Source organism: Lontra canadensis, unplaced genomic scaffold, assembly GCF_010015895.1.
Source record: "Lontra canadensis isolate GAN:19392208 unplaced genomic scaffold, GSC_riverotter_1.0 scaffold22, whole genome shotgun sequence".
Classification (NCBI taxonomy): domain Eukaryota; kingdom Metazoa; phylum Chordata; class Mammalia; order Carnivora; family Mustelidae; genus Lontra; species Lontra canadensis.
In genome coordinates this window covers 8,543,474-8,556,721 of record NW_022631016.1, presented here as the reverse complement: position 1 = coordinate 8,556,721, position 13,248 = coordinate 8,543,474, and the positions used below count along the sequence as shown (strand labels likewise).

The 13,248-nt window shown below is 39.5% G+C and overlaps 1 protein-coding gene across 4 annotated transcripts in view; it reads left to right on the top strand.

The window, feature by feature from the left end:
• The window catches only part of CTNND2 (catenin delta 2), an 895,372-nt gene that overhangs the window by 681,314 nt on the left and 200,810 nt on the right, over positions 1 to 13,248 (top strand). For all 4 annotated transcript variants that reach the window (XM_032861879.1, XM_032861878.1, XM_032861875.1 and 1 more), the window contains one exon: positions 5,955 to 6,168. In XM_032861879.1, the coding sequence (XP_032717770.1) occupies positions 5,955 to 6,168 (214 nt within the window). The remainder of the gene's footprint in view (positions 1 to 5,954; positions 6,169 to 13,248) is intronic.

Sequence of the window (13,248 nt, the reverse complement as noted above, 5' to 3'; positions counted from 1 at the left end):
TTAGCTATTTAGGGATCTTATTTCATAACCTGTAGGTTAAAAAATAGACTACTCCAGCCTCTTCTTTCTTCTCCTCTCTAGGTCCAAATTCCTACTCATTTCAGATGCAGAGTAAATGAGGAATCTCTTATTGTCAAGAACACCTGTAACCCATGCCCTCTGCATCTCACTATCCTCAAAGCAACTCTTCCTAGCATTTCTCTAAATGAAAATAGGTACCCCCCAAAGAGGAATTCTATTCCCTGGTAAAGTACTCTGTTACCCACTATCCATCATCATCATCATCATCATCATTGTATGAAGACTGCCGTGAGCTCACAGACACTGCTGTGATTGGATATGTTCTAGATTATTCATTGATGTTGATATCAATTTAAGGATAATAGCTAATTCATTGGTAAATACATTTTATTCTAAATAAATGCAGGTAATGGTAAGAGTGACAAGTTCTCCAAGTGGCAAGGGCCCATTTTTTTTGTGCAACAGGTGATATTGCATTACCTGCATTTTTCTTGTATTTAACTGCCCATCCGTTTGTTTCCTGATTTAAAAGACTTGTATATCTTCTGCCTCATCATGAAAAGGCAAGGAAGAAAACTCCTGCATCTTACTCTTGAATGATTTTTAGATACTTTTCGTTCCAGAGTTTAAATTATGAAAATAGGAGGTCCCTGTATGGCAAGGGTGTGGAGGCCACTTTCACTCTCCCCCGATACGAACTGGGTGAGCTTCATTGAGCACTGTGCCCACGCATCCCAGCCTTCATCCCCAAGAGACTGTCTGTGTCAGGTTGAAGAATGCTCTCTCTCTAAATGACCTGAAAGGACAGGCAGAAGGGCATCGTTTTTGCTTTGTTTGATTGGTTGATCTTTTTATTTCTTCTGCTGTGGGTTCATCAGCTTCCATCTTCCTTACTTCTAGGAGGCCACTCTCTCAATCTAGGTACCTGAAGTTCACAGCAAGGCATACAAATAAGTGTGAGCTGCTCACTTAGGAGCAGCTGACTGAAGTGGACCATCGATCAAGGATCATTCAGTTAATGAATTTATGGTTGTCTACTCCAGTTACGTATGAAAAGGCCTCTCCGGTCATTCCTCGAGTCTATTCAGTTCAGAAAAGTAGCAGATAGGAAATTTGTTCATTCCAGATCTAATTCAAGCCATTGCTTTGCCTGTGTATATTTCAACATTGCTGGTTTTTATTCAGTCATTGGTATTAATGTAAGCAAATCCAAATTGCAAGTCAGTTTTTTTTTAAAGATTTTATTTATTTATTTGATAAAGACATAGTGAGAAAGAGAACAGAAGCAGGGGGAGTAGGAAAGGGAGAAGCAGGCTTCCCATCGAGCAGGGAGCCTGATGTGGGGCTCGATCCCAGGACCCTGGGATCATGACCTGAGCTGAAGGCAGACGCCTAATGACTCAGCCACCCAGGTGCCCACACAAGTCAGTTTTAAAAGAGAAGGAAACACAATGATATACCACTATGAACTATTAGAATGGCCAAAAACAAAACAAAACAAACAAACAAACAAAAAAACAACCCTAGCAAACCTAAATGCTGACAAAGATGTAAAGCAACAAGAACTTTCATTAATTTCTGGTAGGAATGCAAAATGGTACAACTACTGTGGAAGACTGGCAGTTTTTTTACAAAACTAAACATACTCTAACTATACAATTCAGCAATTGTGCTCCTTGATATTGACAAAAAGGATTTGAAAACTTAGGTCTACACAAAAACATGCAAATGATTATGTATAGCAGCTTTATTCATGATTGCCAAAACTTGGAAGCAACCATGCTGTCCTTTAGTGGATTAATGGATATATAAAGTGCACTACATCCACACCAAGGAATATCATTCAATGCTAAAAAGAAATGAGCCATCGGGCCATGAAAAGACATGAGGAAATCTTAAATACGCAGTACTCGGTTAAAGAACCCACTCTGTAAAGGGTAGGTACTACGTGATTCCTACTCTGTGATATTCTGGAAAAGGCAAACCATGGCAGAAAAACATCATCAGTGGTTTCCAGGGGTTAGGGGAAGGAAGGGATGACTAGGAGGGCACAGAGCATTTCAGGGCAGTGGAATTATTCTGTATGATACTATAATGCTTGATACGTGCCATTATATGTTTTTCAAGACCCAGAGAATGCACAACTTGGAGAGTGAAGTCCACTGGAGACTGTGGACCTGGGATGATTATGATGTGTCATCATTTGTAACTAATGTACCACTCAGTACATGTGATAATGCAGGAGGCTGTGTATGGGTGGGGACAAGTGGAATATGGAAATTCTCTGTACTTTTTGCACAGTTTTGCTGTGAATGTAAAACTGCTCTAAAAATAATGTCTGTTTTAAAGTAGTAAAAATAACAGGGAGAAGGAAACTAACATGACAACCAACCACACTATTCTTCCATTCGTCTGATAAATATTTACTAACTTACTACCATTCGCAGATGTTCTTCTTCTTGTGCGTGCATTTTATTTGATTTTACATATATTAGATCTGATATTATATGACATTGGATTAGCATTGTTTTAATAAATATTAAACGTCACTTTTGAAGCACTTTGCATGAAGATGATGAGGAGAGAAAGGGGAACTCGCCTGGAATGATAGCATGTGGGCTAGACCACAGGCCCTACCAGCTGGGTGTGGAGTGCCTAATGGGGAGCATAAATGGAAAAGAGATCACTGGCCAGTTAGTGGGAGTAAACATGTCATTTCAAAGAAAAGAGTTCCCCCTGATCATTTTTCAAAGAGAAGTTGTACCTCATTAATGTTTAACGTAGGTTTCTTTGGAGTCTTTTAAGAGTTTAGGGCTAGTTATAAGAAGAAACAAGAAGTGGGAGCAGGGAGAAGTTAATGGGAGGCACGGTCCAGAAGAAAAGCAAAGCAGTGGGGAGGCACAGAGGACAGCATCCGGACCCACCCACAGCAACCCACAGCGCCTGGAAGTCCTGCCATGGATAGAGACCCTGCAAGGGACCTGAGAGTTCACTTGTCGCCTTCCTCCCTGATCCTTTTAGGATGGCAGGGGCAGCAGGAGGTGGCAGGACCAGCGGCCTGACCATCACATTTCATGTCTATGAACTCAGTTTTCACTCAAGTTTGGCTTTAGGATTCCTAAATTCTTAGATAAAATTCAACCCAAGAAAACTATAGTTATATATATATGAAAATATATATATATCCAGTGATGCCCCCCAAAATAAGCTTATCATCTTAGTTGTGTTTCTGTAAATATATTAATATAAAACTCAAGATTTCATTATAATTTTAGATGTATGACATTAACTAGGATCACACAGCAAACACTGTGTGTTTGGTTCACATTGTACCATTAAGAATTGATACTGTGTTTTGAATTCATTTTTCTTTTAATGCTTGAAATAATATTTTAATAGCTTAATGCATTAAGTCATGTATGAATAGGAAAATAAGTTATAAACTGGGGATACTAATTGTAGTATACAATATAGCTAAATATAAAGATACAGATAAGATAGATTGATTGACTTACTACACCATCTGCTTTTAATATATAACCAATCAGTGAACTGAAAAATAGCTTCTTTGCCTCTTTTTTTTTAAAGATTTTATTTATTTATTTGACAGACAGAGATCACAAGCAGGCAGAGAGGCAGGCAGAGAGAGAGAAAGGGAAGCAGGCTCCCTGCTGAGCAGAGAGCCTGATGTGGGGCTCGATTCCGGGAACCAGAGATCATGACCTGAGCCGAACCGAAGGCAGAGGCTTAACCCACTGAGCCACCCAGGCGCCCCTCTTTGCCTCCCTTTTTAATGGCTTCATCATTATGGAGATCATTAAACCCAAATATTTTTAAGTAAAGCATACACATGTAAATACACACGCAGAGAGAAAACAACACTCATAGTTTAAACTTCTGTACAAGTAGAACATCCTTTCTGAAGTATTACCCTAGTGTGGGTGTGGTTACAACCTAGGTACATGTATGGGACACATGTATAATGACTACAAACTGCATCCCTCTTGAGTGGGTGCCAAGCAAACACTGGTGAAACTCTACATTGGGGAAAAGTCGTTTTCTGCTTCTTTCTCACTTTTTTTTAATGGACCCAGTAACACCCGTAGCCACTTTCCCTGCGTGCACTCACCAACACAGGCTGTGCAGACACCTCACAAAGCTAACGTCCTCCTCCACAGCCCTGTCCTCCTGTCTTGCTGTCTGTCCTTCCCTCTTCCATCCCTGGTCCTTCCCACGGGATGTGAGATACATGAAACGCCATATTCATGTTCTCCAAATCAGGGACTCAGCCCAGGAATTCTGTGAGAGCTTCAGCTTTCTCTCTTTCATTTTGGGGGTGGATGAAAGTCAGTCCTACAAGCAGATTCTGAATTCTCAGATGGCCCACATCACATGGATGATGCAAGCTCCCGTTTTATCTGGAGGCTGTTGTGGGAAGTGCTGCAGTAGCCACCTGGAGACGGTCCTAGCCATTTGCAAAAGGGGATGGTGCTCCTGAAAAGAGAGAGATCACTTGATTTTGAAAAGCCAAGTTCCAACGAATCTTAGAAACATCACTGTCACTGGTAAAAGAGTCTCCCTCTCCATTCACTCAACAAATTTTTGTTCAACATCTGCTATGGGACTGGCACTGCTCTTGGGATTGGGATAGAGATCTGGGTGTGAACAAAAACAGACTTGCCCTCCAAGAACACACATTCTAACCAACAGTCAATGACAGTGAACATAATAAAGAAATTAGGGCAGGGATATGATGGATATGGGATATGATGAATTCTCTAACAGATTAAGGTAAAACAAGAATGCCGGCCTGGGATGAGGGTCTGGCTCAGGATTCAGTTTTAAATAGTGTGGTTGCAGTAACTTCACAGAGAAAGTCACATTTTCGCACCTTTGAAAGGGTGGGGATGTAGCCATGTGTCCAGCACATCTGTGGGATGAATGAGTTTTCTGTGATAAGAAAACTAAGTAGGGAAAGTGCCACATTATAACCATTTGCAATAAACCATAATTTTTTTTTTTTACAAACCATAATTTTTCAATCCCTGAGGGACATGGAAGTTAAAAAATGAAGACACTATTACTGAATGAATCATGTTATTTTTTTTCCATATAAATGAGAAATGTTCAAATACAGCTTTGCTAATGAAAGCTCCATGAAATGGTCAGTATGGTAATAGCCCACTGATTTTCCATTTTAATTTAAAAATTGATCTAAACATTAAAGGATAGCAAAGAGAAGACTTATCTAGAGACATATTGCAAGGTGGGTTTTTTTTTTTCCCTTTGCTTATTTTGAAAAATCAAAACTATTTTGGGTAAAAGGAACATCAAAATTTAATGTGATTTTTTGGTATTAAGCAGATACCTGAGTTAAGCATAACATGCGTTGGTCTTCGTGGTCTGTCTGTCATTGTGACTCTCTTATCTTCCTGGGCTTCTTAGATGAAAATCCTTGTGTTGGTTCTTCCAGTTTCTCATCAGCTTCTGGATTCTTTAAAATGTTGGGAGAATGTTCTGATTAAGCATAATTTTAACATGCTGTACTTCAGTCCCACAGCCCTTTAAGACAGTGCTTAAATTTAATAAGTCTCAGGAGCGAGAAGCTTCTCTTGCTCCTCCGTCTGCCTCATGCCATGAATATGGGCCATATTTAATAGAGAGAAATGTCCGAGACCTCCCTTTTGAGTGAAAATCACCTTTTCAAAATCTGTGACTTGAGGTATGTTTGAAATGTTATCAGTAGGATATGAAAACATGTGAAGGCAATTAAATCTAAGGAGAACACTGGTTGGTTTTCTTTTTTCCTTTGTGTGCTCTAAGTCAGTTCAGTGACATTAATTGTAGCCATGGCTCCGTACGAAAAACCTGTTTGGGTCTAAATGGTGCAAGCTTCCTCTCTAAGGCCAAAGTTGTTTCCTGTGCTCTTGCAGATAAGGAGACAAGGAGGCATCCAGCTCCTGGTGGACCTGCTGGACCATCGGATGACAGAAGTCCACCGTAGTGCCTGCGGAGCCTTGAGAAACTTGGTGTATGGGAAGGCCAACGATGATAACAAAATTGCCCTCAAAAACTGCGGTGGCATCCCAGCGCTGGTGAGGTTACTCCGCAAGACCACCGACCTGGAGATCCGGGAGCTGGTCACAGGTTAGAGTCCTTATTAACAGCACACCTGCCTCCCAAGATAAAGTCTCCATGATCCAACATGGTAGCAAACATGCTGACCAAGGATGGTGGTTGCAAGGCTTCCCGGGGGGGGCTGATACCATGGACAGTCCCAATACGCATGAGCTGAATGAGAGAATAAAAGGATATCTGATCTAACACCTATGGATTGACCAAGTGGGATCATTAGAATGCAGCCAACATAACCCTTCTAAAATTCTATGACCTGGTTTCAGTTTTGTCACTTGATTTAGAAGTAGCCCAGCACTGTACAACACCTACAGGTGATCATGAAAATGGCATTAAATAAGAATTGATAAAAGGATAAGATATGTGAGTTGTTATTAGTAAGGTGTATTTTCTGGTTTATAATGTGATTAAGAATGAGATCTCATCATACTTAATAGCTAATTTCTTGAAAAACATATTTATGCCTACTAGAAGTCCCTAGGTTATAGGATTACGTATTACATACATATTACATGTTACATACACATTACATATGGAATTTCTCTCACATACATGTATATATTTATGTATTATATATGTACATACATATTATGTTCATATACTATATTTGCATATATGTTTATAGTCGATATTTATATATTTACATGGAATTTTTCCAACGTGAACATGACAGCAAGCCTTTCTGTGAACACAGAACTCTTGAGTGTTGTAAAGAAGAGATCACTAGCACCTCAGGACGCCATGAGGATTTGATGAATGAGAACAGTGAAGCATTCAGCAGTACCTTTCCTGGCATATGTATGAACATTGGAATATCGTGTAAACATTAGCTTTCACTCTTGTCCCTAACCTTCTAAATGTGCACTTTTACTTGCTAGAGTGCTAGCAACATGAGTGGCCTCAGTAAGGGCTTTCAGAGTACTCTTCTCGATTATCTACATTGTTGTTTTAGGTGACATTTGGTTTTTTGTTCATCAACGTTCCCCTTTAAGTGTTTGGCAAATAGATTGCAAGACTGATTCTCAAAAAAGGATCTCTTAATTTGTCACGATGCCACTGGTCTTCTGTCTTGATTCCATAACTTTCTTGAAGCTATGCTTATGAGATACACGGGATCTTGTTATTTTTTTAAGAAAACACATTACTCAAGCTGAGAGTCATAAATATTTATTCAGGCTGAGATGAAATCTCCCAGGTGCAGTCTGTTTTCTTAAATTTACACCCTTTAAGATTATTGTCCCATCTCTTTCCCACTCTTAGCTAAATTAGAACTAGACCCCAATTACTTTCCTTTTGCTTTCTTTTTTGCATTTCTCTAAGTGGAGAATTGTCTTTGTAGAAAAAAAAAATTAGCTGTTAAGGTTATAGTGTTAATAAAGTGATGTTTCACACCAAACTAATATGGATCCGTTAAGGTAAAACTATTGTTACGTACATATTATGATTATAGGATAGTTTGGGGGGTGACGTAAATAATTGAAAGTATATGCTACCATTTGGGTTAGTAGACCCCATCCCTACTTTCCGATTGAGAGAAAGGCCTCCATGTGTGTGATGGAAAACATACACTGTGGTGTTTCTGTGCGTGAAGGCCTTGTCAGTGGGTGCCTGAGGCCCACAGAACTAGAGGAACACCGTCTCCCAAGCACATTTGGCTATGCGGAAGATGGAGTACTTGACATACAGACAGAGTACACGTGCCCTTTCTCCTGCTCCTTTGGGGAAGAACGAAGGTTCCTACCCATTGTCGCGTGATGACCCAGTGCTTTTGCGTCAGCATGTGCCAGTGGCCAAGACTCATTCCACGTCCCCTCCTGACTTCTGTCATGCTCGATCTAAGCCACTGGGCTGACTGGTTCCAGGGCGGCAGTCGCTGCTACTTCAGCAGATGTTTTATGCCATTCCAGAGGCACAGTCTTACTGTGCGCGGCTGCACTCCAGGCATGAAGTTTAAGTTTTTCAAAGACACAAGTTGTTAAAACATTTCAGTGGGTTGAAGCTCACGGTTTCTGGAGTTGCCGTGGTGGGCACTATTGAAACATGATAAGCACCTTAGCCGAGCTTCCGCTCTAGAAAAGGAAATCAGAACCCTCCACGTGCTAGTCCGTAGCAATAAAGCCTTCGTAACTCCCGTGCTGGCAGAAATCTGAGGGTGCCTGGAAACCAGTTCTGCTAACTTCTGTGTAGACGTGGCATGAATGATGCAGATCGAGCCAAGGCTGACTGCACGCTGCCTGAGCAAAAGTAAAATGAGGCAAATGAATTCACCTCAAAGAGCCTTAGAGGGTCATGTTCACCTTCAGCACCAGCCCAGCCCTCCTCTGCCCGAGTGAGCTATGAAAGCCTGGATTCTGTTGGCTCCGGGGGAGCTTTGGGAATCCAGCATTTTAGTAGAGCTAACTGATTTAACCTCGAGGACATCCAATCCCCCATTTGTCTTATCTGTCATTCTCTTTCCACTCCTCCTCTGAGACTCTTGTCTCCCCCCAAGTCTGGTAAATGCTTTGCTACGCTAAGCTCACACTGTCCATTCATCCTTAATTTTTCATGTGCTTTGGACTTTCTGCGGGTGTCCAGTGTGTGCTCATCCGTGGACATCTGCACGGGCAGCGCTGACGTCCCGCGGACCCACACGATGCTTCCACCAGAGCCCAGTGGGATGCTCCGTGGCGCTGTTTGGAATTGCCCCACCCATGCCTTGCTGGAGGCTAAATGTGAGAAGGGCTGTTGCTGACACACGTGTCTACATTTTAGAAACTTAATTAGATGAGCACTGAGGCTCATGATGGCTCTGGAGGATGGAGCCGTAAGAGTAAAAAGCCTCTCTTCACTGCTGTTGTCACTTTGTCACAGGGACACTTCTCAAAGCCTTTTCGGAATTAGGTTAGATATGCATGCATGAATTAATAAAGCAGTGATTTAAGTGAAACAACTATCCTCTTTACTTCCATTGTAATTCTGCAGCAGACCTAATAGAGAGTCTAGCAAGGACTAAGGACTCAGTATGTGACAGAACCCCTCAGTACAAGGGAGCTTACGCTCCTACCTTCTCCACCCTGAATACCAGCAAATGCATGAAAATCAATGTGTGTTAAAAATCTATATATATATAGGGGAAGGGAGGGTGAAGTACCCTTTGAGTTTCTCTTTGAGGTATTTACAAACTATGATGTCTTATAAACAGATATCAAAAAGAACAATGTTAGTGATTTTTAAAAAATAATAAAGCATGTTTCTAAATGAGATTTTAGATTAGACCTAGGCTATATAACCAGACAGATGTAGAACCAAATTATAAACAATAAAAGACTAAAAGAAAGAAATGTTCCTGCAGAGCTTTAAATTATTTACTGAGTATGCCTTGGCAAACTGTTTGAACTATAATAAAATGTAGAAATTTAGCTCTTTACATGCATTTACATTCAACACATAAGCACACACACTTAAAAAAATCTGCCTGTTTGCACGCAGTATCTATTCACAGCAGAATGTATTTTGCTTCTGCCTGGTAGGCCTTGCAATAAATAATGTTCTTCCTGTGCAATAATTACTATGAGATGATGATCAGAATTTTATTTAAATCCAGTTGAAACTATTATTACTCGAAACATCCTAAGCAAATAAACTTTGGTTACAAATGCTGCATGTCTTTTGCGCTTGACTAATATAATTTTTCTCTCTCTAAATATGGAAATAATCAACCTAAATTTTGAAGTGCCCAACTAAAAATTTCAGAATGCTTCACAAATCATAATAAACCACTTTTTATTAAACTATAAAACTTAATAAGTAACTTATATTTCTGTTGAAAGCAAGGGTCCTTAAGAGTTCTTATTCTCCAAGAGCAGAGTATATTCTTGCATTTTGTACATCAAATGTCCTTTTAATTAAAGAGATAGGCCTCAGTTTAACTATTTTACTTACTAGCATTAGGTCAGTTAATTTAATTTCCAGTCTAAGTTGAATTACATGCCCCCCAAATTCATATATTGAAGCCCTAATCCATAGCCCCTCAAAATGTGACTCAGATGTAATAAGTGAAGTTAGGGTACTAAAGTAGGGTGGGCTCTTAATCTGATATAGCTGGTGTCCTTACAAAAAGAAGAAATTTTAGACACAGCTACACACAGGGAGAAAGACATGTGAACATGAAGGCACAGATGGGGTAATGTTTCCTTGAGGCAAAGAAGGCCACAGCTAGCCTGAAAACACGAGAAGCCAGGAAAGAGGCAAGAAGCAAATTCTCCTCACAGTCTTGGAAGGAACAAATCCAGGTGTCATCTTGATCTTTGACTTCTAGCGTCCAGAACTGTGATAGTAAGTTTCTGTTGTTTTGGACATGCAATCGATGGTACTTTGTTATGGCAACCCTAGGAAACTAATATATACCCAGATCCAAAGGTCCTTCATCTTTTTCCAGATGTGTGCAGACACATTTGTTGGTCAAGGAAATAAAGCAGTGCAGATAAGTGTAAAACCATGAGGGCTTAATAGTTGGCCTAGAGATCAGTTGGCCTGATTTCTTAATGCATCTTTTTTAAAGTATTTACTTGTGAAGGATTGGAAGTGGGAAAGATGATAATTAAATGCATTTTCATATTTTCAATCAAAGTAATGGCTGTATATGGTCAAAAGGTGAAATCGGGGGCCCCTGGGTGGCTCAGTTGGTTAAGGGCCTGCCTTCAACTCAGGTCATGATCCCGGGGTCCTGAGATCGAGCCCTGCATCAGGCTCTCTGCTTAGCAGGGAGCCTGTTCTCCCTCTCCCTCTGCTCCTCCCCCTGCCTATGCTCTCTCTCTCCCTCTCTGTCAAATAAATAGATAAAATCTTAAAAAAAAAAAAAGATGAAATTGTATAAAGATGCTTATAAGAAAACAATAGTCCCCTGCTTCATCTGTCCTCTGGTATTAGGCACTCCCAGTCCCTAAGAAGTTTTCAGCCTCAATTTTTGCTTTGTTTTTTAGTTTTCTCATAGTTACTCCATGTCTTTAAATACTATGCTTATTTCACTCTATGTAAATCAATTATCATGGGCTTTTCTTACTGACTTTCCACTGTGATGGAGAGGATTTTTCACATATTCACTACTCATGCCTTCTCCTTTCCAAAATGGTGGGATTGTTATCTTTAGCTCCTCTGCAAATGCATCAGTACATCAAAGTTAAGCTTCTGTCCTTTGCATCTAATAAAGACATTATCTCATCACCCATTTTATAAGATAAGAATATTAGTGTTCTACGTCTTCACCCTTCTCCACAACCTCTGTCATCATATTTGACTTCTACATTGTCAAGTTTGAATATATTTGCAATCTATTCTATAACCATAGTTGGTCTTCCAAGGTTTTCTATAGCTCAATTCAAAAGTTGAAAGCCAGAGAGTAGCTTTTGCTTTATCATGGAAGAACAGAGCCATGTGGTACCCAGCCATCACATTTCTTTCCCAGCGGGTCCAAAGTGATGATTCTTGTCAAAGGAGTCATTTCTAGGATCATATCTTACAGATCCTTCATCGTCTACAATGCCTACCAACTCAACTTTGTGATTTTGGTCATCAGTTCCCTGGTTTTCCAAAAATCTCAGGAGCAGAATCCTCTATTTTGGGGGTAGAATTCGATGATTGCAACTGTTGCATTGCTTTCCAGAGTTGGGACATCTGTCTCCTAGATTCCAGGCCCTCCTCTCTCTTGGTTTATTCTCCTGTAAGTTTCACATGTTAAATAATTGACTAAAGTGATTAGGAGATAAAATTCTGAGTATGTCAGTATTAAATCCTAATACATGATTGATATTTATTAGATATGACTGGATAAAAATTATTTTTCTGAGGACTATTTTCTATAACTTAATTTTATCCCTGATGTATAATTTTATCCCTGATGTATAAAAGTCTATGATGAGATATCTAGGTTTGTGCTTTTTAAAAATTTCCTGGAATTGGATATTTCCATTTTAAAAAGTCATAACCTTCACTGCCAGAAAACTATCATTTTTTTAAATTGATTCATTTTCTCTATCCTTTCTTTTTAGAATTGTTGATAGGCAGATTTTGAACCTCTTGGACTTCAACTCTCATATCTTCATATATGATTTGGAGCCCTTTGTCTTTTTACCATGAGAGATTTCTCCAGCATCCAAAATTTCTCTCAACTTATCAATGAGGGTTTTTTTTTTTTTTGCAGGGATCTAGGGAGATATTACTATTATTAATATTAATAGATCATTATTTTAATTCTAAGAACTCTCTTTTGTGTTATTTTTTATAACCTCTATTCTTATTTTATGAATGTACACTATTCTTGCATTTCTCTAAGGATATTATTTAGAACCAAGGTTTGTTTTCCATTTATCATAAATCATCTCACCTTTCTCGGGTGTCATTTCTTTCTGTTTATTTTTACAGGAGTCTTTCTCATTAATTTTGCATGCTTTAAATGTGGATAGACCCTCAGTTCTGTTCTTTTTTTTTTTTTATGAAAGAAGTTTTTACTTCAGTGAAGGTTTATACACAGTGTAATTTCAAGTAGTTGAACACATTGCTATGCCCATATGCTTCTACATATAAGTTTACAAAACCATATATTTTTAAGGAACAATACTCTTGAGTGATGGTATATACTCAGTGAACTTTCAAATTGTAGAAACAGCCCAAGTGCCCACCAACTGGTGAATGGAGAAAGAAGATGTGGTATACACACACACACACACACACACACACACACAATAGAGTGTATACACACACACAATGGAATATCAGTGTTAAAAAAGGGTGAAATCTCTGCTTATTTTTAAAACAGAAAGAGTAGAGAGTTTGAGCTCTGTGCACATCAATGAAACTTATTAACTGTGAGCTTGGCTTCAGGTGAGCAGGTAGGTATGAGCTATTGTAATGGGGAGCCCTTCAAGTATCTTCATGAGGAGGAGGGCTTTTCTCTTAGGCTCAGATATCCACAATATCATTTCTGTTCTCCCTAGTGTGGACAGTCTCTTTGGAGAATAGTCTTTAGGGTTGTTTATATGTCTGGCCTATAGGGAGGAGCCAGTCATTTTCTGACTGCCAGGTGTTCTTTCCACCTGGGTAGGAGTGGATAGT